Raw genomic sequence first — 23683 nt, forward strand, 5'->3', positions numbered from 1 at the left:
CAGATGGTTGTCAGCGTGGCGAAAGGTATCAGAGCAGGGCCGCAAGGGGGAGAGTTCTTTGGCCACCCCTTATTTGCACTTCATGAACACCTCTTTTAAAATTTGTCTCTACGTTCTTCTACGAGCCATCAATGACGTCTCACGCTCGTGCCCTCTACTCCAAAATCCTCTTGCGAACGCCTGCAGACTTGGGGAGAAAACGGAAATGAGGAGTGCAGTGCAGACTAACTAGAAGGGCCGACCTCATGATCATTATGAGCGGGGAGAGGCAGACTTCTAGAAGGGATAATGGATTGGCACCAAACCCGAAGGGCGTGATCAAATTGGGGGAGCAGTGATAGGTCTTCGCGCTTCCGCATTCCTCGCAGTGGACTGGACATGCACCTTCCCTTTTGGCCCTTCTGACTGCGGCTCTTGCTCCAACGTCGTGTCGCTTTTGCGGAGCCCAGGTACAAAATCGTGGCCGTCTATTCTGCAAGCGCCCGTACGAGACTGGGCCATTTTGGTTCTCTGATCGGTTCCAATTGCTTCTCGAGAGGAACGGAGGCTGATTTAGTTACGCCATAGTCCCAATGGAAGTGCAATGAGTTACTTTAACTCTGGTATCGCTATCTTGTAGGGCATTCATCACTGAGAAAAGTCAATTGCGGGGCAATCGAAGGCATGTTAAAAACATGTCTAGCCATTGACGATGGGGATAGCGAGTTTGTGAAGCTGGGAGCTGGCGTTGGTAATTAAAGACGAACATCGGTTCCGCGCGGGATATTCAGGTGTTAGAGCGATCCAATGACTAGAAGATGATAGAGGGAGTCTAGTATGGAAAAGGCATGCACTGCCGACTGAATGGTAGCGCATGTAATCTAGCCCTCGACTGTAAAAGTGTACGTGGTACGGAAAATACGAACCGTGCAATTTCCTTACCTTTTTCTTCGTCAGCCGACATACGCCATTCCAAAAATCAAGACGACACCCTGAAGGCCCACCGAGTTTCCATTGCAACAACGCTAGTCAAAACAGCGGACTCGCCTTGACCTTCGAAAAGTTCACACAACGATCCTCGAGAGACGCAAAGCGCAGACAGAACCGCCAAACCCATCCTCGCAAAGATCGCTTGAACGAGCCTTCGAGTCCTCCAACTTCCTCGAACTTCTGCTCCGAATACGGCGGTAAGCTAGCCTCCTTTCCGTCGCAATTGTCGTCCAAGACTATACTGATTAGTTCCAGAAACCACGTAACTCGGGTCGATTGCAATGAAACTTGTCGTCTCGTTCACATCCAAGACCGTGAATCCGACCCGCTGAGGACATTGCAGAGAGAAGGAAACCCGAAAGGCAAACCAGAAGGTATGGCTGCGAAGATCAAACGTACCATGGTACGTATTGAGGAGCTCAATACTCTGCGTGGATGCTCCTGATCGGCCGTTGTGAGCTTGTGTCTCGAGACAGAGCGCTTCTCCGGCCACCAGGGCACTTTACATTTGTCTGGCCTTGCAGTGGAAGTTGTTGGCCTTAGTTTTTGGGCTGCAGATGGTGGAGACGCGAGTTTAAGATTTGATTCTGAGCCTCGCTAAAAAAAGGGGGGGTAGTAAGCGAGAAGCGGTGGGGGCCAAAACAGGGCTAGATAGTTGATGTCGCGTCAACTTTGAAGTTCAACAACGCTGACTTGAGATTGCAGATTTTGCGAATGAACGGTGCAGGCGGTGAAGGCAGCCAAGGCAGTCAGCCTGGTAACGATGATGATCCGGTGCGTAGATATTTCCAAGTAAACGGTGTCGGGCCAAGGGACAAATTCTGACGGGATCCAGGAATACTAAAATGTCCAGGCCAAGTTTGGAGAATTGGAGAGGACTTACTTGCGAGTCGCCACTTTTATTACACTGTACAACTTCTGCCAAAACCAATTCTCTTGATACGTCGTTGTGTATATTGTGCCTGGCTTCCCTTCATTCCATTATGGTATCCTCAAAGTCGACGAGAGCTTTATTCCTAGTATCGACAGATGGCAGGCGTTCTGTTATTGAATGCGATGTGGGGTTGAAGGTGGCCTTCTTTGAATTTCGTGTCTCGTCCGTTTGCATATATAGTCAACGTTTATCGACTGAACTTTCTTTCTTTGACATGGTTTGAGATGCATCTCGTCCTTCTCTTCGGCCATAGGGCTGACTATATATAGTGTTCGAGTACTTTGAATTGATGTGGATACTGGTAGGGACCACGTGTGAAGGAGGCTGGCGACATAATTCCTGGCTGTAATTTCGCATTCCCAGGCGACATTTTAGGGAGAAAGTGGAGACAAAACTGTAGAAAGTTAGAAAAGAAGGAGTTGAAAAGAATGTTCCGCTTTGTATAGTAATGGCAAACTAAGAAATTGAGAGAGCAGTCAATGGCTGAGCAATAAGAAGGAAATAGGGCTCACCTTGCCGGTGTGACCGGAACACGCGGGGCGGTGCATCATAGGCAAGAAGACACGAGGAAGGAAATCCCGAACGAAAGGTTCCAGCCCATTGAAGTCGTGGCGACCTTGGTGGCGTTCAATATAAGCTGGGCCATTTCGGTGAGCCCATTTTGGTTGCTTCGGTGTGGTGTCGATTGCCTTGTTGGGACTAGCGTCTGGGCTAGCATTGGTCGCCATGTTCACCGATCCGCTCTCTTGTCATTAAGCAGCCTATCATCGTAGTTCCAATGAGGATGCGGGAGAAACAATTTTCCAGCCAATAAAAGCGATTGGCTAACATCGACGGCTTTAATCCTCGAATAATCTGAACTCTAAGTCAGGCTGCAAGAATATCTTTGCGGCTCAAACATATTTCATCGATAGAAACTGAATTGCCATTTATTAAAAGCAAAGTTCACGACATGTATTACTTAGCTAATCCTTGGCTGTGGAATTTATCTGGGAAGAATGGCGAGGAATGTTGGCGCCGCCTTGTAATCATTATGCCAAGGATTCATTTTTAAGTGCCTGGATATCCTTTAACATGTAGGTGTATTGTACGGTACAGCACACTGTGAATTCTTTGGAAATGCACATGGACGGCTGATAGAATTTCCCTCCTCTAGCTCATAACTTCACGCCCGAAGATCGTCAACCATTGTCCTTCCTTGCAGTCTGGGGGCCATATGTTGGAGGTGCCCGACTCCCCTGAGACGAGTCCCAATGAAGGATCAAACCGGCTTGAATCTCTCTGCAGTCGTCGGCTGATGTGCTGGAAAGTCCTCACAGCATTGATTGCAAAAATCGGGAAACAAGTCGTCCCGAGTTGTGCTTTCGGAAGATACTATGATTTTTGAGAACTTCGAGGATATCTGGGGATCTGTTGAGAGATGGGATCGTAGCTTCTTGTTTCAGTTCGTTCTCTTGATGATATCAGTCATTGCAGAATCAGAACCTTTTGGAAGATACACTCACTATATTTAGTCACAACGTCAAGAATCCGACCCACAAACTCTTCCACATCTAAGCCCAGCTTAGCCTTTCTCACGGAACTTAGTCCATCGCGTATGGGATTAAACCCGTGTTCTCGTTTTGTGCTATCCTTAAGCCTGGCCGACTTGTACATCACGTGGAAACTGCTCTCGGCGCTCGCAATAAACAGATCATCAAGCTTGTGGCAAACATCAAAGCTATCGTCCCGAGAAGCTGTATTTCCATTCTTATCTCGCCCGTCCTGGGACTTAGACATATCATCCAGTGCGCACACGACGCGGTAATCAGTAGTGATTTGCACCATCTCGGCGCACATGCACAGGATCAAGATGCAGCAGAATGAAGGCGCCCATGAGGCGAAATCTTTCGGGCGTAGATTCTCCTCTAGCTCTTCGAGAACTTCGGAATAGGTATTGCGAATCAAAGAGTACATTACATGCTTGATTTGAATGCTGATTATACGCATGTTGGGTCTCTGCAAGTTTAACTCACTGGGGGAGCGGAGATGTTCAAGGACAGCGTCGGACTCGCCTGGTAACAGCACAATGGTTTTCGTCATGAAAAACTGCATGGCGTAGAGCTTTAGCGCTTTTCGAAGGAGTTGATTCTAGTTAAACATCAGCTGGTGGACAGGACGAGACGAGAAACGTACAGATTGATTAGCGTGCTGGTACAACCTCACCGCTTCATGAACCTCCCATATCAGTCTCGATGTGTTGTCGTATAAAACTTCGCCCTCGTTTCTTTCACCTTCAACGATAAGTTGTATATGGTTCCCGAGTTTGCCTTCCAGATCTTGGGTAAAATCGGTGATGCCCAATGGAGGAGAGTAGAATTCGACCAAAACTGGCGCTCTACCCCGGCCATCAGGCACAAATCTCTTGAGCATTGAAAATCTTGGATCTTTGGTGCGAAAAGCTTGAACAGTAACTGGAATGGGTGGATAGGAGGGACCGGATGACAAGCAGACTTCGTACTCGTTGCTGCCAAATCCGGAAATATGGTTCTCCATCACCTGATCAATTGACGCCTGTTGGAATGGGCGTACTGCCCGTTCTGTATTATGTTAGTTTCCGTCAGGTCGAAAGCGCATAATACGGACCGGGCAGAAAGAGGTTCAAATAATCTTTCAAATGAGCCCTGACGCAGATCTTGCCGGGCAGCATTGACGATTGCACTTTCAAACATGGATTGCAAATTTCACCTGGGGTACACTGTGGGCATGAGCAAAACATTCACAGTCAACCGTTTCAACTCACCGCAATTTTTGCTACCTTGCACCGCAAACACGACCGAATCTTCCGCATTTCTTTCGCCTTTGCCCTGGTATCTGTTTTTAAAGGGCGTGTCCTTCGGCCAAGCTTTTGTGAAGTGTCTCGTGGGAGTGTTTCCTTTCCAGCCTCTATGAAGTGTGTTTTGGGGAGAATGGTGTGTTCCCAAGTCGTCTCAACCTTCCGTGAGGGTGAGTCACTTGATCTTCTGCCCTTCCGAGGTTTGGAAGGTTGATTTGCTCTTGCCAAAAATTCCTGGACCTCTGGCTGTGTCTCATTGGTGTCTTCAACGACAACAAACGCTGTTCTACCATTGTTAAGATTCGAAACCTTTGTACTAAAGTGCGGGACAGCGTGTGGCTTCCTTTCGGCAGAGATTTCTGGTCGATCGTGCATTCGAAGACTCAGATGTTGATTAAATCTGTCTTCGTTCAATCTCTTAAGACCTGGTATTCCTTTTGTCCAATCCGGACCATCAATCCGAAGTCCGTTCGAACAAGAACCCGAGCTAATTTCACTACCTTGCTCTACTGGCTCTGTTGGCAGGGTCCAAGAGTTCGGGCCCGCTTCCATCGCTTCGACAGACTGAAGAGCCCGCGAAGCATAAGCAGGCTTTCTGAGATCGAGCTTGCTTTCAACTGAAGTGTTGTCATGTGTCTTCTTTCCACGTTTATCGACATAGCTTTCCGGCCAAGAAATTGATGGAGTTGAAACACGGTTTTGTGATCGTTGAGGTTCACATGTCAGCGGTGAACCATCCATGACCTCAGGTGGAACTACCAACAGTGAACTCTCAAGTACATCTGGATCATCCGCATAGGGGAGAGTTTGGAGCGGAGGTCCCATGTTTGAATAGTGGTTGATCTCGGGGCGCGAAAATTTCGCTGCTTCGTAGCGCATTGAACTGTTACTCGATACACTAACACGCTTACATTGTGTTTCCTCAGTCTCAATATCAATGCGTTCTCGTTCCACACTCCCGCCAACTTCAGAACCAGGAGTTCTTGATCCTTGGATATCTCCTGCTGCACGAACTGGGTCGAGAAGAATGCTGGGGGAAAACAGGTCACCTAATAGTGGATCTTCACCAAAGTCGTTCGCTGGAATTTGGAAGGAGAACGGGTTCTGAGTGTTGTCACTGATGCACCCGAATCCATCCACCGCTCCTTCGGGCCAGGAATCAAACTGCGGGTGACTTTCGAAAACGTTACAATTGCCAGAATTGCCAGAATCCGGTTCAAAGTTTAGGAAATCGTCCAAATTGACCCAATCGTTTAGAAATGAATCTACGTTTTGCTGCTCCTCGAAAACGTTGAACTCAAGAACTGAGGTCGACCCATTATCCGTGATATTGAGCCCGTTGCGAGACTCTACGCCATCTGTCATGATACCAGACGAGAAGTTGGGCGGGGAAGCAGTAGCATAGTTTGGTGGTCCTTGCATTCCTACCATGAAAGTATTCTCCGCTCCTCTGGAGGAGGTTGTCTTGCGCCAAGTGGCCGCCAAGCGAGGGGGATTCTCTCCTGGAAAGGGCAGACGACGAGATGAGGTCCCATGGTTATTCTTATTGGACCTTGAAGAGCTAACTTGAGCGGAATGGGGACCTTCGAGGTCCGACATTCTGCAATTTTCCTCATCTGACGACTGGCGTGGGCGTCGGCGTTTTGCTGGCATGACTCCAAAAGCAGTGCCAGCAATCGCAGTTGGAAAGAAACCGCGGGTCCGCTCGTCATCTACATGCCCTTCGACGGTGTTCAGATAGTCTGGAAAGGAGGTCGGAGGCAAGCAGGGAAAAGAGGGGTTGGCGGAGCTCCAGCTCCACTCTTTAGCCGAATAGTGGTGCTGGTCAACAACTCGAGCGCGCTTGTGGGGTGGGATGGGGTAGTCGAATACGCCGACGTTGAAGTCGAAGGTGTCCAGAGCGCCATCTGCACAGGTTTTCCGTTTAGCGGTGGAGTGAGGTGCAAGCATTTTGTGAAACATGCAAGTAACGCAACATTAGTCAGCTATTCAGAGAAAAGCAAGGTCTGCACGTGACAACAAAGCGCTCGAAGAGACTGCCGACGATCGATGGGGCTGGCTCCAAATAGTTATTGTACTTCGGACATTTTCTCAGCCGCAAGAAACCTTTTGTTTAAAAGCCAATCTGACGTGCTGTCGCCAAGTTACGACTGGAAGATTCGGTCAGGCGGGAAGTGCCCAACGAGAAGATCTCTGCAGGGAGGTTTCTGCTCACCGAAATCTCTATTCGTGACCGATTCTGTTTCGACAACAACGCACACGTAGGGCTGAATAATTCGAGGCGAATAGTTATGCTTCAACGAAACCTTCTTGTTCCCATTTCATTGCGCCGCACAGGGTTCATTTCGTGGCAAGCATCCAAATAGTCGGAGATCAAAATTTGCGGCCTTGTTACAGTTGCCAATTTGCTTTATTCCGCCTCGAGGCTCGTCGTCCAAATCAGCATGTTTAGCGGACGCATTCGAGTTTTGAATTACAATATATTATTGATATCATTTAGTGGATGGTTTGGAGAGCAAATGCAAGTGTATCGTGCACATGATAAAGCGCTTTGCTGTTCACAATGTCTGACGTGCATTCGTGCGAAGTGAGGCTGCAGAGCGGAAGACCGACGTGTGCAGTCAACCTCCGTCAGCTTAATCATCTCATCTGAGCAACCCTGGAGCATGTTCATCACAAATGCTCGTATCACGTGTTTGTCACGTGAAGATGCAAATCATCATCTTCACCAATGCATTTCAATTTAGCATGATACTTCCTTCTACAAGGCTTGGAGATCTGCGCAATTATATGTACTCACCAAACTCATATCTACATTAAAGATTAGTTGTATGTGAAGAAGGAGTCAGCAGTCAGTCTATATCACGTGACGACACACGCATTCCAAGGCTCTGCTTTCTGAATCCCGGCTAAAATTCAGTGGCGGTGCACCCGAAACTAAACCCCTTTCTATTTCTCGGCTCAGTCTTGCTTCTAAAGTTACCATTGCATCTATCTCCATCGAACTCCAGACGGACTGCCCAGGTTCATGATTTGTCTAGTAAATCTTGTTCTTGCACAAGGCGCAATGCACCAACTTAGTCGGGGACAACATACACGTCGAATCTGAAGTGATGGCTCTTTGTTACTGGCAAGATCTTGAGCTCAACTCAAGTTAGTAAGCTCATTTTCAGAGCGATCCAACGACAAGTCAGTACAGTGACTAGTGGAGATGGGGATTCTATCCAACAGATGCTGACCACTTCCGCTGTGTCGCCCAGAGTGGCGTATATCAGGTACCCAAACTTCGCCTGTTCAATAATTCCATACTTGAGATTGACAGCAATACAGTGTGTCTTCTCATACGAATGGCTCTTCGTAGCCGCAATTATCAACTCACGCTGGCTTCTCGGCCTCTGGATCCTCTGGCTGGACTGCGGCACCAACAACGAGCTTTGTAAGAAAGGCCGAAGACTTGGGCTTTGGCGAGCGGTTCCAGATATTTCTGAAGCAATGCGAGAGGAATTGGGACCGAACATCTGAGCGTACTCGGAGAGTGAACTCACAGAAGCGTTGAAGAATAGACTGCCGATTATGTATTATGTGAAGCATGGGACGGAACAGGAGCCGGGCCATATTGGGTTGTCTTCGAGAACTCGGGGAGGGCAAAGTTGAAGTGGCGTCATGGGCTTAGGGCTTTGGGAGGGATTTCAGTCGGACAGCGCGATGCTTGACGGAATTACCTGGAGAGGTCGACGGTGATGAACCTGGAAGTGGGTCAACATCGAGTTATCTTGAACTAAAGGGAATCTGTGGCATGGTTTGATTGACACTCTTGCCGTATCTTGGATACAACTGCATCGGGGACGCCACGGGAATTCGAACCAACAAAGCATTGGAGGTTTTAATAATAGGCAACCTGAGCTCGTCGACGTCCGCGAGTTTCAAACACAAGGGCAACTCTAGGATGAGAATACTCGAGAAATGGGAGCTCTCCTCGGAAGACAATACTTCCAAGAATTGAGCAGTGCCAGCACAACAGCACTTTCGGCAAGAATGTGCTTCCATCCCCAGAAGAAAAGGTAATTTTGGTGGCTGAACGATCACCGAGAGCGTCATTTCAGACTTGGTGCTCAACTTCAAGCCAGCCCGTCATCTTACAGTCACCGCCAACTGATGCTAGGTCAAGCGAGGTTTTACACCAAAGCTCGGATTCCAACACTTTCCAAACTGTCCACAATACGAGGTTTTTATAGTTGAATACTCCCGATGCAATCGTTTATTAGATCATTCCCCTCAATTTTGCCAATTCTTGTAATTCTAGGATTACGTTGTCGTAAAATTATATAGGGGTAATTCTCAATGTAAATAGGAAATGCCCCCCTCCACCCAAATTCGCTTATTATCTTGGCGAAAATTGGACCATCGCTAGCACGACTTAATAAAACGATATATATTTAATTCCCAGCTTAAATGAAATCGCATAAAAGTTAGATTATATATTAATTATAAAAGGCTACAATTCGTAGAGAAAGTTATATATTATAGGCATTGCGGTATATAGTACGGGGGAAGGCAAAATGGCGAATTTTGGTGGGGTTTAAAAAGTAACCTAATAAGTTGCCTAGTATGGAGGACGCGGCCATAAGTCTTGCAACCGGCAAGGGTGAGCGCCAAGCCTTAGGACGCCACAAGCCGCTGACCTAGCAATGACACTGGGGGCTTGATAGCCTGGAGAAATAGCAAGTTTAGCGATATTTATAGGGCCTGTGCGCTATCTTTTGGTTCTCGAAAGCCTATAGAGCCCTGTAATTACAGCGCCCCTACCACTTAAGCGAAAAGTGGCGCTGACCCTAGTAGTTGCAAGACTTATGGCCGCGTCCTCCGTACTGTACCTCAAGTAATCAAGCAAGCAAACAAGTAAACAAGCTTCATAGTCCCTTCCAGCCCGACCCCAACCTCCTGATAAGAAAAGTAAAGAATGCATTCTTTTCATAAATACTCGAACGACATCATGATAAGCAAGACAAGGGACACCTCCCCAACTCCCCAACTCCTGACATGAAATGCGGAGCCCCTCTCCTCCAAGGAACAACCCACCACCTCCGCCTCACCACGCCTCAATCCATCTCAAGCTCCTGACCCTGAACCCAACCACCCAATATCAACATTGAAATTGGAGCTTCCGCGCAATTTTCCAGAGTGCCAAACCCAATCTCCGATTTATCAGCAGCAGAAGCTTGCCTTTCTCATGCTTCAGTCTCCGTCTTGACGACAATGATTCACGATGTGTATCGACATCCCATCTCACCAACAGATAAGGTTAAGTCAAATCAGCATGAATGCCAAGTCCGCGTCCCAAGTTCCAAAAACTCACCCCAACCCCACCCTCTCTCTCTCACTCTGCCTCTCCCCTCCCCCCACCTATCTTCTCCCCAATAATGACTCCCCACCGACTTCGCATCTCATTCTGATTCTTATCTAAGCAAAGGCCCCCCCCTTCTTGCTTGCAGTCCCCGCGGGGGAGAACGCCGATGTCGTAGCGGCACACACAACGTCGCGCTTCCATCGGATACAGCGTTCCACCCACCTTTCCACCCTTTCCACCCTTTCCGCCCCGTGGCGTCGCGGGCGTCGAATCAGAACCCGCGCATCTGCTACGCTCGCGAACCGCGTCGCTATTCGCTCCACAGGGCAACGGCTACGTTCTTCCTCGCAGGCGCACGGTTATATGTAAGCACTGGCAAGAATGCCAAGAACCTTTGGTTAAGGTAGAGTAGACGGAGAGCTCTGGGCTGAGCGAGCGAAACTTGGGATTTGGGAATAATTGGGGCGGGGCCCCGCTACTGGGTCGGCACCGAACCGATGGCACGACGAGATTAGTTGGGGCTTTTAGACGACGGCGTCGATGGATAGGTAGGTAGGCGATTCGGCGATTCGGCGATTCGGCGAGGGGGGCTGGGGGAGGGGAGTCAGCGAGGGGAGGTTAGCTCAGGATTCACCGCAAGTCTCTCACTGCCTAGGCTACGATTCTGAGAGCTCGATGATGAACCTGATGGAGATGGAGAGGTGAGCGTTGAGATTGGGAACTGGAATGGGAGTGGGAATAGGAAGGACAATGGGACAAAGGCAGGTCAGGATCCAACCGTGATTCTGGTATCGGGTTGGAGCGCGATTCTATATACAATCCCCAACGCCACCCAATGCCCTCATATTTCACATCAAAATTGACAAGTGATTCATTGCAAAGCACATTTACGCAGTACCCAGTCCGAACCCCCTCCTAAACCCCAGCCCGCTCTCATTGAAAGCCGAACTCCACTCCCTCTTCCTCTCCCCCTCATTGTTAAACAACAGCGGGTCGTACTTCTCCTCTCGACACCTGCTCATCGCCTGCATCCCGCTACCACTCCACTGCCCGCCACTCAACCACTCGTACCCAGTCTCGCTCTTAAACACATCATCAAAGAGGCCCTGCGGCTCAGCCATCGCGCCCATGAACGTCTGGAACGGCTGCGGGCCCCAACTCGGACTCGCGGGGTACTCGGACGCTCGCCCCAGAACGGGAGAATCGTTGACGATTTCGGGCAGGCCGTTGTGGGAGAGGGGCCAGGTGTCTTCGTACAGGGCGTCGAGTTCTGAGGCGTCGTCCGGGTGTTCCGAGGTGGACGCCGAGGAGCTGGAGATGGGTGGGGAGGGCAGCGCCGCGAGCGTGAGCCAGGATTGGGAGTCTTGGTTCGGGTTGTCCTTAAGTGAGAGAGAGGACAGGTCTGGTTTTGAGAGCTTGGAGTGGGGAAGGGGGGAGGCGTAGCTGGGTGAGTCGACTGATGAGAGCGAGGAGGTGTCGACGATGATTGTTGATGAGGCTGTGGATCCGGTTCGCGACATTGGAATCTGGGGGGAGGAGTCTGCGGAGGAAGAGGATTTGCGTTCAGGGCGGGAGAGCGCGCGTCGCTTGGTGCCGTCCTGGACGTATGAGGGTCTTCTGGCATTCACGATGTTTCCGTCCGCGTCTCTCCAGAGTCTTTTTCTAGTAGCTAGTATCCCGAGCCCTTCTCCTCCTGCTTCGTCGTCCTTTTCCTTGTGGCGGGCCATGTGTCGGTCTTTGGGGTATGTTAGACCGAGAAGGGGAGATCATTGTAGCGAGACTTACCGAGCAGGTCACGGCGGCGGAAATGGGCACTGCAGCGCAGACAGGTGTTGTTGCCGTCCTTGTGGTTCAATGCGTGACGGTGAAGGTGCTCGGAGCGGGAAAAGGACTTTCCGCAGCCTGGATGGCTGCAGCCAAACTTTTTCTTGATGCCATCGGAGGAGGATTTGGAGCTGGAGGAAGAGACAGACGAGATTGAGGAGGAGCGAGTGCTTGTTGGAGCCATTGTGAGATTCTTTCAACCTGGGTGAGTTTTGAAGCTGGAGGCAAGAGGTGAGTGAAGAGGGAAGAATGGGGAAAGAGGGGTCCAAAGAAATATCTGAGGGGCACTAAGTATATCTATCTATCTCCAGCGCGGAACAATTCCCACATACTTACTTAGCTTGGAGCTCGAGCTCCCTGGCATGGCAGCCACCGATGATCGGGCGGCGTATCCTTGCTGTCCCATCGGATTCCTTAAATTGGCCCGGACAGCTGTCATGCGGGTTTGCGTCGTTCATGGGCACCACTGGGTGACTGGGCTTCCCCTCGAACAAGGAGCACGCTGCTGGCGCAGGTGCTGGCGATGGCGTACGGCGTTCAACACTCCGTCATTATTGCCCTACCTCTTGGCCACCCGCGAGGCAACTTGCGCGAACTCAACTTCCTATCGGGGCAACTTTCCTAGCCTCGACGTCCTGCCCTAAGCCTGCCATTGGGCAGGGCGGGGGAGGTCGAGTCAGAGGAGTCGCCCACAGGCCGGGTTCCCACGCGCACTCCCCACACTTCACGTAAAGGCGCGTCTCCAGCGGCCAGGATGGCACCATGGGCACTGGCCTGGCTCCCAGCCGTTACCCCTCGGAGCCCCTCGCGCCCCTCGCGCCCCACCAAAAACGCCAAACGAGCTGCAAGGCGCCACTCAGTGCCCCCGCTCGCTGCACCCTTGCCCGAGCGCAACCCCGAGGTTTTAACGGCGGCCTTATCGTGCTGGAATTGGCTTATCGCTGCCACACCTCCGACAGCAACTCGGCCGGATCTCACCCGCCTATTCAGCCAAATGGCTCAACAACCTTAAATCCAATTATTCCCATGGAGGAAGACACAGGCAGGGTCTGGCAATCCGATGCCGTGAGGCAGGGCTCCCTCGAGACTCCATGTCGTCAGTGACTTCTTGCATTGGGAATTTGGGCGCGGGCCCGTCGGCGAGCTGCCTTTCTCAGAGCCAATGGGCGGTGTTGCGAGGCAGGGGAAGAAAAGGCCGACAGCGGGGTATCGGAGCCGATAGGAGATTCGATAGGCTTTGGCCGGCCGGCAATCGCACAACGCCGGTGTCGAGACTCCAGCTTGGAGCAGGCAGGCAGGAGGAAGGAAGATGGTCAACCCGATGACAATTATGGGAGCGCAAGATACCCATCCTGTATTATACCGAGATAAACGGCTCGGACGGCACTGTGTATCAGCAATCGAAAGAAAAACCCGTGCGGTCTTGCCATTCATTATCTAGGCGAATGCCTCATTTGTTACCTTTCTTTACCCCTGGACAGGATAGCATCGGGATTCTCGAACTGCCTGCCTGTGAAAGGCGTGCTTGACAAGTTGGCCCTCGACGCTGATCCAATGCTGATGGAGGAGGACGGTGCTAGCGGTCCTCCAACGGGAAGCCTCATTAGGAAGCTGGACCCGCGTCGGAAACCTGCGTCAGGAAAGGGATAACGGAGGCGGAAGCCCGTCGAGTCAGGCACCTCCGACAACGCAATGAAATCGATGAGAGGATGATAAATCAATATGAGCGCGCGAACGCACCAGGCTGTGAGACGTTACATCTCGGGCCGCAGTTCCGCTATGAGCGGTCACGTGTGCAGATAAAGAAAAACAGACACGACGCCTGCGCACGAAGGGCGCATCTGAACTTTCAGAGATGCAACAACAGCCCAAAGCTGGAGGCTTCAACTTGCGCTATGTGGGCGGGAAATCTCCTTGAGACGTCCGGGGAAGGCAAGGTTGTCCGGGGAAGAGTCGCTTCTTTATATGTCCAGCCCTCGTCGCAAGAATGGGGGGAATGGCTCGAGTGTCAGCGCCGCTTGGTGAATTCGATCATTGGACAAGCACACTTGGGAGCAGTCGTCCCCATTTTACCCTCAAGTCGGGCGTCCAAGTGCGTCCCGAGGGGCTGGAACCCATCCTTTCGTCGTGGTGCATCGATTTTGCTGTGTGGAGGGGGATCTTCCTCCCACTTTGAAGAGGGTCATGGAGGAAGACAGTCTCAGTTCCCTACCGTCGTCAACAAATGCAGTATTTTATTTTTATTTCCCGTTCATTACTCTATTTAAGTTCCATCTCAAATGTTATTTAAGCAGCCTTGCATCTCTAGCAAATTCCATTCTGCTCTTCAGGGAACTGAAAGGCGAGAACCCGAAAGTGCCCCATAATCCCTCATAAGTGGGAGTTCAATCAGAAAGCAGATTCTCCGTCAACTTCACATGGAAATAAGAATCCCGATATAGTACATAGAAGTAGTGCCACGTCACCGCAAATCGCAGCCGTGTTGCACTCTTCATTTTTGTCACCAATGTCACAATCTATGAGCAAGAAATTTGGATGAAGGTAGCGCGAACTTCTGATAGTCACGTGAGATGACTAGTTTATTCACAATCAGTCTTAAAACCACAACCCTCGCTTACAAAGGAGACCAGGAAACCTTATGATATTAAATCTTCTTTCGCGCTGTTTATCAAGTGGTGCATGCTCTCACTGGGTGTTTGAGAACCTCTCCCTATGCACGTGACGTGCTCCAACATGGATAGGTCACATGACTAGTACGCAGATTGTTTCTATTCTTAACTTAACTTTCCGCATCATATTCACCTCCCCATCCAAGCTCCCAACTATTTCTTGAAGTTGCGCTGGCTTGATATTTCGTTCAGACTCTCGAAATGAGGGAATCGTGGTTGGTAGCGGGGACGTTGTCTCTCCACTAGCGCATCCTTCTACGCCTCTTGCTTTGATGCCAAACCCTTCAGCCATTCTGATGCAATCGTCTTCTCGTCAGGGGCGTTGACCTGCATGCGGAACTCAGCGTCGAGGTTATTATATACGTATGGCAATTACTGGTGGGTCTTGTCCATATCGGCCGCTTTGGCGTGCCTCATTACCATTGCTGCATAGCCGCGGACGTCTCGTCCGTTCAGCGCATCGTCTTTTGTATAGACCTCGTCCCAGAGTTTCTTTAGCGCGCTGGGTACCGAGTTCTTGAAGCATTCGATCAAGTGCTTTGTCCATAATCCGATTCCTTCTGGGGCGAACCTGAACGCAAGTCGGGTAATATTTTCAAGTTCATCCGTATACCATCGTTGAGCGATGCCCCGTAAGCAGGAATACAGGTTCGATCGGACGGTAATCTCACGTCCTTGGAGTGAATTGAATCGAAATGCGTCGACGAAGAGGTAAATGTTCTTCCAGACTGTCGCTTTTCCTTGGTATTCGTAGTCCGCAGCGTCATTATCATTATCTGGTTCGAAGAGTCCGATATCTTCGAGGCTCCATCGTTGGGAGACACCATTCGCATTGACGATATTCGGGCCATTGCCGAAGCTTGGGTTTCCTCCCGGTTATCCATTGCCATTTCCTCCTCCGCTCCCAAGACCACCGTTATGGCTGTTTTGACTCTCGTCCCGACGTCTATCTCGTTCACCGAGCGGGCGTGTCATAAGTATCAATTCATCGCTCTTCCAGTCAATCAGAATGACACCAGCCGACTTGAAAGATGGGCAGGAAGTTGAAATGATAATAATGAAGCAGCGAAGTGGCGATATGGCGATCGAGAATTTCTTTGAACATTGTTGTTACGTTTTCACAACAGCAGTTTGGCTATCAGCTGGATGCACAACTCCATTGTCAAGCCACTCCAGATAGCCAACTACCACGAACTGTGGAAGAGAAGTGAGACACGATTGACACAATAAAGTAGGTAAGTGACGAGGAGGAGTATTGAGAGTGTTATTCTCATACATTTATATTTAATCGTGGGCAGCCAAGCTCGCTTGAGCTTACCCCTTTGAGAGCTTAAACCCAAAACCGGGCAAAGTAAACACGCGGCCTCTCCAAAGCAAAAATTCTTTCTCTATTCAAGACTTTCTCCGAAGTAATATCTGGGACATAGGTTATGCAGACGCTCGAGAGACTACAAGCTATCCTAGATGTTCCAAAGGATGTTGCTGTTTGCTCCGCCTACACCGCCCTTCATTTCGCGACTTCCTCCTTAACAAAGATCGATGAATAATATTGTATTCTAAGCTATTTACCCCGCCGCATGGCAGCGATGGCCCAACAAGCTACAAACATGATGGTTATAGGAGCTGTGACGACCCAAAAAACCCAGAAATCTGGTGACACTTTATTCTCCCCGGGACCAGGATGGAAATTGAAAAAAGATGTGCTGAACACTGCCTGTGATTGCTATTAGTGCTGAAGACTTTAATTCTCTGGAAAACTTACTGCAACAACAGTCATAGGGAGGAAAATGCTACCCAACAAGCTCAATAAGAGTTGAGTTCTATTCCACCCACTAATAGCAAGCTCTTTCACTGTCTCTTGTTTCTGCTTCCGCTTTTCAATTTGGAGCGCTATTTGATTTTGCTGATTCAAAAGGATGTTGTGTAGAACAGAGCGCTGCATATCAATTCTATAAAGGGTGGTGTGGGCCGAGCTCTGAATCCCTCGCATCCGCTGGCGCAGCAATTCAACTCTCGATCGCAGGTTCAAATGGATGCTGAACAGTTCTGATTCCTGATAATAATCGGGAAAAAAGCTGGCGATGGCCTGTAGCGAGTTATGAAACTCGTCAATGAGTTCGAGATATGTTTCTGGTCGTTTCCAAACCCTCTTATGACACGCGGATAGATCTGCGTTGACCGCTTCTAGTGCTATGCCTTCGTTCTCGCTGATGAACGCTTGTTGAACAGGACGGGTATTCCTCAGTCGCACTTCGATAAGCCGAATTTGATTCTGTGCCTCTTGTTGCGATGTCTCGCTTCTGCTTTCAATTTTCAAAGAAAGGACAATGACTGGAAGCAGCATTGGGTGTATGATGTCCCGGTCACTCCTTCTGAGATAGGCCAAGGCTTCTAGAATTTTCAGGCCACCTTTCAAAAAGCCCCTTGTTTCATGGGTCTTGATATCGTGGCACAATATCATTTCGAATCCTTTTGTGCCTTTGGGATGCTTTAGGACCTTTCGATACACTATCTCTACAATAGCTTAGACCTGAAGAATACCCCTGTAGAGTTTATAAATGTAACTTACGAAAGCATTTACCATCGCAGTGAGTTGAATCTGTCCAGAATACAGGACCCACAGCTGATGTTGTCTCAACAGCGCGTGATGGCAGATGAAAATTTGCTACCATGCTGAGGTACTGCTCCGGCAGCAAAGTAAGCGTATCTGGTGCAAATGCTTCAGGATGCTTCACATCCGCCTGGATACTTTGCCACTCAGCACTAACTCTGTCACTCATATTTAGGCTCGCTTCTTACATTAATCGCAACGAGGCAATCTTCCGAACTCCTTCTGCTCCCTCTGGGAAGCACGGAGTATGGAATTGGTCCTGGATAGCTTGCTTATTAATATTTGTATGTTATGAACAGAATGAGAGACAGACCGTTCCACCCACAAATGCATCAAAATCATCGCGTTTCAATTTTCCTTCTCTTACTAAATCATTCTGGCTGTTCTATAACGCAGATTGTTAGCCAAAGCATTTAGGGCTGTAAATAGGGCGCGAGTCGTACGGTGTATCGATGAATTTCTAAGAACGAAGTTTCTTCAAAGACGTGAGCACATCTGTCAACCGTCTTAGTAAGAAAAGCTTGTTCCATTGCGGTGCGGACGAGATTTTGTCAAACACATGTTGGTTGATAACACTCATGAAATTGAGAGGATTGACCGAAATTTGCTGGAGCCAGCTGCAACTTTGGGGTGATTAGTAGTTTCACTCAGCCCCAAACTACTCGCCGGAAATCTGCCTGAGAGGCGCAGAACTCAGCCCCGTGAGGCTGACGCTCAAGGCACATTTTTGCCGTGCGCACAAAACCAGCCAATCGCTGGCCATTTACTGTAGGAGGTCATGGCTGCTGTCTAGAATATTCGACGTTTATGCGCGACAAACAGTAATAATTTTTTGTCACTAGTGGCGTATATCCGATTTTGGAGTGATATTGATGATTCAGACGAAGCCGATTTTGCAAGTGACTGTAGCGGTCTTTCGAGCCTCTCTTTTTTATTTAAAAAAAAATCAATCCAGGCGCCCTCCAATTCTGGACTGTTGTATTCAGCCTCATCCAGAAACAGTATCCAACCTCGTCCACAAATGGCTTGTTTAGGATGAAGGGCACTGGTCTGTAACTACAAGATCAACTTGCAGAGAACCCCCGCGTCTTTACATATATATTTAACCGTGGGGAGCCAGGCTCGCTTAAGCTTACCCCTTTGACAGCTTAAACCCAAAACCGGGCAAAGTAAACACGCGGTCTCTCTAAAGTAAAACTTCTTTCTCTATTCAAGACTTTAATCTCCGAAGTAATCCACACGGATGCTGGAAAGAAGTTCCTGAAGAAGAAGATTGATGTTCCCCGACCCACGAGATCGAATAACGAAACTCGGGCCAGGATGACGGAATCCTGTACAGACGATAGGGCCTGCAAATCCAACACCCTTTTGGCAATCCGCCGCAAATCCCTTGTCACTGCGTACTAATTATAAGATCAACTTGCAGAGAACCCCCGCGTCCTTATGGGCTCCTTTCACATCAGTAGCCATGGTGCATGCGTGCCGCATCTACTGGAGCTTATTGTGCAATATCGCTTCGAACTTGCGCTCTCAAGTTCGGCCACAACGTGTTGAAGCCGTCCAGGTTCCTATGCCAGGATTAGACCTTTATATATTCAGCTGCGAGTCGTCGGAGAAACTCCATTGTAAGAACTAGCCAAGATTTCTCCAACATGGCCTCTTCTAAAGAAGCACAGGTCGACCAATCGGACTTGAGAGAGACGAGCTCGGATGAGGTCAAGTTTGATGGATCGCTTGAATTCGTACATGAATATGGTGGCAACGATTCGAAGCCTTCCTACCAGGAAGCTTCTGGTGCTCCAGTAGAGAATATCTCTCCTCTTGGCCTGCAGGTCACGTGGTTCACAACCATATTCTTGAACATTGGGCAGATGATTGGAACCGGTGTCTTCTCAACACGCAAGTCTTTTTCATGCTCCCAACGCGATTCTTTCGTTTTAATGTACTTGGCACTTGCTTACAATGGCTCTCAACAGCTGCCACAATCCTCAAAGGGGTTGGCTCTGTGGGCCTCTCTCTCGTATTCTGGACACTCGGCTTTGTAATCGCTGGCTCGCAACTTGCGGTTTACGTCGAGCTAGCAAGCTATTTCCCCAATCGCTCAGGAGCAGAGGTTGTATACCTCGAGCAAGCCTACCCTCGGCCTAAATATCTACTTCCGACCGCCTTGGTGGTTCAATCTGTCCTTCTTTCCTTCAGCTCATCCAATGCTATCGGTACTTACGCCCTATTTCTCTCTCAAATTGTGAAATACTGATATACTCGTAGTAATGGCGCAATATCTTCATGCTATAGGAGGCCATACCCCGACAGCGTGGCAGCTCAAGGGCCTGGCTGTTGGGTGCATGACCTTCATCATTTTATGTAAGCCATCTCTATCTAGGTAATTACTGCAGGAGCGACTATTGATGAAACTACATAGTGGTAATCTTTAGCACCAGGTGGTCTCTGCGAATCTCAAATGGAGTCGTAATCATCAAAATCGTAACTCTGCTCTTGTCAGTGTCTCTGAACAGTGAAGTCTTCCTCTAAGCTTATCAACCTTCAGTATCAGCATCACCGGTCTCGTCGTCCTTGGCGGACACACACGAGTCAAGAATCCTCACGCCAATTTCAAAGACTCGTTTCTGGCACAACAGGCAACGGTACGGTTTATCAAATGCTCTGGTGAAAGTCAACTTTGCATACGCCGGATATACCAACGCATTCAACGTCGTAAACGAAGTCAAGGTCCGGATTCTCTCCCCAATGATCAACATTATATTCTAACGCCATCACAGAACCCCATCCACACACTCAAGAGAACAGCACCCGCCTCCCTCCTCGTCGCCGCAACCCTCTACCTCCTCTGCAACATCGCTTACTTCGCCGCCGTCCCCAAGTCCTCCCTCAAAACCTCCAAGCAGCTCGCCGCCTCCCTCTTCTTCGCCTCCGTCTTTGGCTCCAAGAACTCGTCCCGCGCCCTCAACTTCCTCATCGCCCTCTCCGCATTCGGGAACATCATCTCCGTCATCATCAGATCCTCGCGCGTCATCCGCGAATGTGGACGGCAAGGCGTCCTCCCCTACCCGCGAGTCTGGGCATCCACGAAGCCATTCGGCACGCCGCTCGCGCCGTACGTCCTAAAATGGGGTCTCACCGTGCTCATGATACTTGCGCCGCCTGCAGGTGACGCTTTCAACTTCATCGTGGACCTACAGTCCTACCCCTCAAATGTGTTCTTCTTCGCCACGACATTCGGACTGCTGCTGATCAGGAAAAGGCGAAGTAGGCTTGGCATCGAGGGGACGGAGTTCCGGGTCTGGAATGTGGCGATTGCCTTCTCGCTCGCGGTTAACGTCTTCATTCTAGTGATGCCGTGGTATCCGCCGCCCGGGGGGAGATTTGGTGGCGATATGAGCTTTTGGTATGCGACATATTGTGTTGTCGGGCTTGCTATTTTGGTTTCCTCTTTCTTCCTCCTTCTCCTCCAATATTGATTTATGCAGTCTTGAAATTTCGAATCGTAGCTGACAGAGGAACCCTCAGATTGGCAACTTGCGGCATCTACTACGCCTTCTGGATCTTCATCCTGCCTCATCTTGGTAAATATCGTATCAGGCAAGAAGTGCTGCTTCTAAGCGACGAGACGTCGAAAGCGCATCGTTTGGTCAAGATCCCGCTTGAGGAGCTGGAGGTGTGGGATAGGGAGCATGATGTTCTGGGACAGAGGATAAATTTGCCTGGACATCAGTCTAATGATGACGGTAACGAGGTAGCGGAGAAGAAGGAGGTGTAAGGAAACGGCTGGGATGTTGACCTTTCAAAGGAGCTTAACCTGTACTCACACCTGTTTTGAGTGGTTAAAAGGCTAAGCGAATGGAGAAAAGGGGCGTGCTCAGGGACCGAACACTAGATTTGCGTATTATTCATCACAGAGTAGCAACCTTTGTCCCATAAGACAATTAAAATATATTCTGAAATACGACGTAGTCTTCATGCTCTCCTCCTTTCATTCGCAACATTCGAGGGCCCGGCGACGCAAACCCCGGAAAACGTCGTATATCTACCCTTCTAATTGGTCAGGAGCAGCTACCCAATGAGGAGAACCCTGCCATTTAGACAGAATCTTGGGAATCTATCCAGGGCGTATCCTCGGCGAGGGATATCTGGTCAAGCAGTTGGAGGCACGAATGCTCCTCGCCATAGTCTCAGCAAAAAGATTCAAGGTCCGTGGGGCGCCTGATTTAATTTGCATAACTCATCGACTCCGAGAGTCATATGTGAAGTTAGGCTCACAGTAGTGACAGAAGCATAGAAACCAAGCAACGTGCAGTGTAGTAGAAAAACGGACTTCACATTCGACGAAAAGTAGGAGACGTGAGAGGCTCCCTCAAAACAGAAACATGCTAGCCTTCTTGGCAGCAAGCTCTTGTCACTACCACCCAAATTCCAACCCTCAACCAGCCCGCAAAGCCAACACTGCTACCTTCTCAACGCCGCCATCACAATCACCCAACCATCAACGCAACAGCAGTAAGCACCGCCCCTCCACCCTCCCACAACCCAGCCATCTTCCACTGACCACCTTGCGTCCAAAACACCGTCGACGTCAACACCCGCATCGGCACCGTGAGGTAGAAGAACGCCCTGTTTTCCTGGTGCGCTGCAAGAGTATAATAAATCCCCATAGCGATTGCGGCCAGTGAATTCCCTTCAATCCACCCATCAGCGTTCTCCTCTCTCCCCAACTATCGGACTAGACAGTGAAGAAGCCGAAGCCACATTGCATTGATTTAGGAGAAAGAAAGACGAGGAAACGGGCAACGACTCACCATTAACTGCACCCACACAGCCCTCCTCCAGCCCAAGAGCCTGCGCCGCTCTCTCCGGGGAAGCCAAATGCAAACACCCAGCCGCTAACGCCGTGGCTCCAAACGCATAGATCGTCCACGCTGCAATCGTAGGCATATCGCCTTAATCCCCGTTTGTAATTACTTGTGGTAGAGATCAGGATGAGAAATGTTGTCGAGCAACCATTTAACTTAGCTTTGAGCAGGTAGGTGAGACGGGACGGCGGCGGCGGCGAGGTCAGCAGATGGCCTTTGCGTTTTTTGGTGAGACGCGACGGTGTGCTACGCGTAGATTGTGAAACCATGATGACTACCTTACCCGAGCTTATCCGCGAAAGTGAATGTAGCTAAATGGCTGGCATCGATCGATTTGGCGGTAAGCGGCGCACTGGGTTAACCTGTGTGCTCCACCGGGTGAGTTACAGGGTTGCGAATGAGGACCCACCGGGTTATTTCTCCCTGATTTTTGACTTAAAGAAAATCTACTTTTCAAGCTCAAGATAGAATCGGTTCTATAACGCTTTTATAACAGTTCATATACAGTTTGGAAACGCTTAAGTTAGGGGGTTAGGGTACGGGTTAGTTAGAGTTTGCCGGGGGTCCGGGGGGCGGTAGGAGCCCCCCGCTTGGAAACACTTTAGAAATGGTTGTAATACAATTAGAAAATGATTGGAAAACAGTATTTGGGTTACTTACTATAAAGATATAGTTAATGTATAGCAAACAGGACACAGTAAAGCTGTATCCTGTTCGCTGTGCTATATAGACGGGAAGTTGATACCTGACGAAAATCGTAACTGGCTACTTTGAAAATGGTTACTTTGAACCCCTGTAATCTCACCCGGTGGAGCACACGGGTTCACCAGCTACGCTGTAGACTCCCAAATCTAGGGAGGTGATGTGCTTTTTACCTTACCCGACGATTGTGTACCGATTGGTGCTCGAAGAAAACGATCGGACCCCCCGGGCAATTTGCTCGGTCACTTTGACACATCTCACTCTCAAGATTCGTTTCGAATATCATGGGATATTCTTTCCTCTATAATCTTCCTCTCTTTCAAATGAGGTGGCGGACAACATGACGTCGGGAATGAGGAGACGCTCAAAAGGGGAACTCAATCGGTTTCTCTCTTCTCATTCTACACTGGATGATATTGTGCTCCAAAGTAAAATCAATCCTGTTCTTCAGACCCACGCGTCACAAATCCTGGATTCTCTACCTCGCCTCACTTAAGCGGCCCTCTCTTGATAAGCTCGTTCGAATGTTCCGCGAGCGCCCACGGTGTCATGCACTTCGCCTTTCCCCCATTCACCATCTCCCGCCCCCTTTCACGGTCCACCAACGTCTCAAAGAGCGTCCCCGGGTTCTCAATGACCGCCCTTGAGAATCGGCAGGGTTTCAAATGATCCATTCGTCAAGCATACAGTTATATACATACATACATCAGGGATATCGCCAAAAGCAACCCGGCATAACCAGCATGCAAACTGATTGAGCAAAACGACCCAACTTAAACGATTCGCTGCAAACAAAGCTAAGCAACAAAAACAAAAACAAAAAGGAAAATCACTCAAAGGCATTGATGAGTATTCGCTTTCATAAACGACCAACGCAGATGAGAATGTACATCATAGAGTTCCATTTCTTGTTTCTTTCCTTTCCCTTTTTCCTTCCCCATTTT

General features: G+C 49.4%; 11 protein-coding genes across 11 annotated transcripts; 4 read left to right on the forward strand and 7 right to left on the reverse strand.

Moving 5' to 3' along the window:
* Positions 1-94: 94 nt before the first annotated feature.
* Positions 95-616, reverse strand: K444DRAFT_617515 (uncharacterized protein). Its single transcript, XM_024881142.1, has one exon. The coding sequence runs from the start codon at positions 499-501 to the stop codon at positions 319-321; it is 183 nt and encodes a 60-aa protein (XP_024731977.1). The 5' UTR covers positions 502-616; the 3' UTR covers positions 95-318.
* A 10-nt stretch (positions 617-626) lies between these two features.
* K444DRAFT_666973 (uncharacterized protein) lies at positions 627-1794 on the forward strand (the record flags this gene model as incomplete). Its single annotated transcript, XM_024887249.1, has 4 exons — positions 627-881; positions 1018-1166; positions 1225-1372; positions 1675-1794. Exons 1-4 carry the CDS (start codon positions 828-830, stop codon positions 1792-1794), a joined length of 471 nt encoding a protein of 156 aa, XP_024731978.1. The 5' UTR covers positions 627-827.
* Positions 1795-2851: 1057 nt separating this feature from the next.
* K444DRAFT_666975 (uncharacterized protein) lies at positions 2852-6695 on the reverse strand. Its single transcript, XM_024887250.1, has 5 exons — positions 4686-6695; positions 4529-4640; positions 4079-4482; positions 3409-4033; positions 2852-3356 (listed from the first exon to the last, which is right to left on the reverse strand). The coding sequence occupies exons 1-5, from the start codon at positions 6678-6680 to the stop codon at positions 3217-3219; spliced, it is 3276 nt and encodes a 1091-aa protein (XP_024731979.1). The 5' UTR covers positions 6681-6695; the 3' UTR covers positions 2852-3216.
* A 4257-nt stretch (positions 6696-10952) lies between these two features.
* Positions 10953-12073, reverse strand: K444DRAFT_645878 (uncharacterized protein; the record flags this gene model as incomplete). Its single annotated transcript, XM_024885141.1, has 2 exons — positions 10953-11800; positions 11851-12073. 2 exons carry the CDS (start codon positions 12071-12073, stop codon positions 10953-10955), a joined length of 1071 nt encoding a protein of 356 aa, XP_024731980.1.
* Positions 12074-12294: 221 nt separating this feature from the next.
* K444DRAFT_617521 (uncharacterized protein) lies at positions 12295-13321 on the forward strand. The gene has a single exon (XM_024881143.1). It carries the CDS (start codon positions 12644-12646, stop codon positions 12899-12901), a length of 258 nt encoding a protein of 85 aa, XP_024731981.1. The 5' UTR covers positions 12295-12643; the 3' UTR covers positions 12902-13321.
* K444DRAFT_96950 (uncharacterized protein) lies at positions 12655-13460 on the reverse strand. The gene has a single exon (XM_024888840.1). The coding sequence runs from the start codon at positions 13321-13323 to the stop codon at positions 12898-12900; it is 426 nt and encodes a 141-aa protein (XP_024731982.1). The 5' UTR covers positions 13324-13460; the 3' UTR covers positions 12655-12897.
* A 38-nt stretch (positions 13461-13498) lies between these two features.
* K444DRAFT_617522 (uncharacterized protein) lies at positions 13499-14324 on the forward strand. The gene has a single exon (XM_024881144.1). It carries the CDS (start codon positions 13599-13601, stop codon positions 14154-14156), a length of 558 nt encoding a protein of 185 aa, XP_024731983.1. The 5' UTR covers positions 13499-13598; the 3' UTR covers positions 14157-14324.
* A 645-nt stretch (positions 14325-14969) lies between these two features.
* Positions 14970-15642, reverse strand: K444DRAFT_96955 (uncharacterized protein). The gene has a single exon (XM_024888841.1). It carries the CDS (start codon positions 15446-15448, stop codon positions 15089-15091), a length of 360 nt encoding a protein of 119 aa, XP_024731984.1. The 5' UTR covers positions 15449-15642; the 3' UTR covers positions 14970-15088.
* Positions 15643-16119: 477 nt separating this feature from the next.
* Positions 16120-17699, reverse strand: K444DRAFT_538201 (uncharacterized protein; the record flags this gene model as incomplete). The annotated part of the gene is made up of 6 exons (XM_024875520.1): positions 16120-16272; positions 16321-17081; positions 17128-17306; positions 17358-17436; positions 17491-17554; positions 17613-17699. 6 exons carry the CDS (start codon positions 17697-17699, stop codon positions 16120-16122), a joined length of 1323 nt encoding a protein of 440 aa, XP_024731985.1.
* A 1122-nt stretch (positions 17700-18821) lies between these two features.
* K444DRAFT_645879 (amino acid transporter-like protein) lies at positions 18822-20947 on the forward strand (the record flags this gene model as incomplete). The annotated part of the gene is made up of 7 exons (XM_024885142.1): positions 18822-19068; positions 19146-19385; positions 19438-19533; positions 19592-19667; positions 19718-19814; positions 19950-20589; positions 20679-20947. The coding sequence occupies 7 exons, from the start codon at positions 18822-18824 to the stop codon at positions 20945-20947; spliced, it is 1665 nt and encodes a 554-aa protein (XP_024731986.1).
* Positions 20948-21490: 543 nt separating this feature from the next.
* K444DRAFT_617525 (uncharacterized protein) lies at positions 21491-22147 on the reverse strand. Its single transcript, XM_024881145.1, has 2 exons — positions 21984-22147; positions 21491-21862 (listed from the first exon to the last, which is right to left on the reverse strand). Exons 1-2 carry the CDS (start codon positions 22117-22119, stop codon positions 21660-21662), a joined length of 339 nt encoding a protein of 112 aa, XP_024731987.1. The 5' UTR covers positions 22120-22147; the 3' UTR covers positions 21491-21659.
* Between the last annotated feature and the right edge of the window lie 1536 nt (positions 22148-23683).

The sequence above is a fragment of the Hyaloscypha bicolor genome (assembly GCF_002865645.1).
Source record: "Hyaloscypha bicolor E unplaced genomic scaffold K444scaffold_126, whole genome shotgun sequence".
Lineage (NCBI taxonomy): Eukaryota > Fungi > Ascomycota > Leotiomycetes > Helotiales > Hyaloscyphaceae > Hyaloscypha > Hyaloscypha bicolor.

Excerpts from the sequence above, each read along its gene's own strand:
- K444DRAFT_617515 (XM_024881142.1), bottom strand. The coding sequence starts at position 501 with ATGGCCCAGTCTCGTACGGGCGCTTGCAGAATAGACGGCCACGATTTT.
- K444DRAFT_666975 (XM_024887250.1), bottom strand. The coding sequence starts at position 6,680 with ATGTTTCACAAAATGCTTGCACCTCACTCCACCGCTAAACGGAAAACC. Across the intron at positions 4,641-4,685 it reads GCAAGGTAGCAAAAATTGCG|TGTACCCCAGGTGAAATTTG; the intron begins GTGAGTTGAAAC and ends TCATGCCCACAG. Across the intron at positions 4,483-4,528 it reads TTTGAACCTCTTTCTGCCCG|AACGGGCAGTACGCCCATTC; the intron begins GTCCGTATTATG and ends AACATAATACAG.
- K444DRAFT_617521 (XM_024881143.1), top strand. The coding sequence starts at position 12,644 with ATGGCACCATGGGCACTGGCCTGGCTCCCAGCCGTTACCCCTCGGAGC.
- K444DRAFT_96950 (XM_024888840.1), bottom strand. The coding sequence starts at position 13,323 with ATGAATGGCAAGACCGCACGGGTTTTTCTTTCGATTGCTGATACACAG.
- K444DRAFT_617522 (XM_024881144.1), top strand. The coding sequence starts at position 13,599 with ATGATAAATCAATATGAGCGCGCGAACGCACCAGGCTGTGAGACGTTA.
- K444DRAFT_96955 (XM_024888841.1), bottom strand. The coding sequence starts at position 15,448 with ATGGCAATGGATAACCGGGAGGAAACCCAAGCTTCGGCAATGGCCCGA.
- K444DRAFT_617525 (XM_024881145.1), bottom strand. The coding sequence starts at position 22,119 with ATGCCTACGATTGCAGCGTGGACGATCTATGCGTTTGGAGCCACGGCG. Across the intron at positions 21,863-21,983 it reads CTGTGTGGGTGCAGTTAATG|GGAATTCACTGGCCGCAATC; the intron begins GTGAGTCGTTGC and ends GGTGGATTGAAG.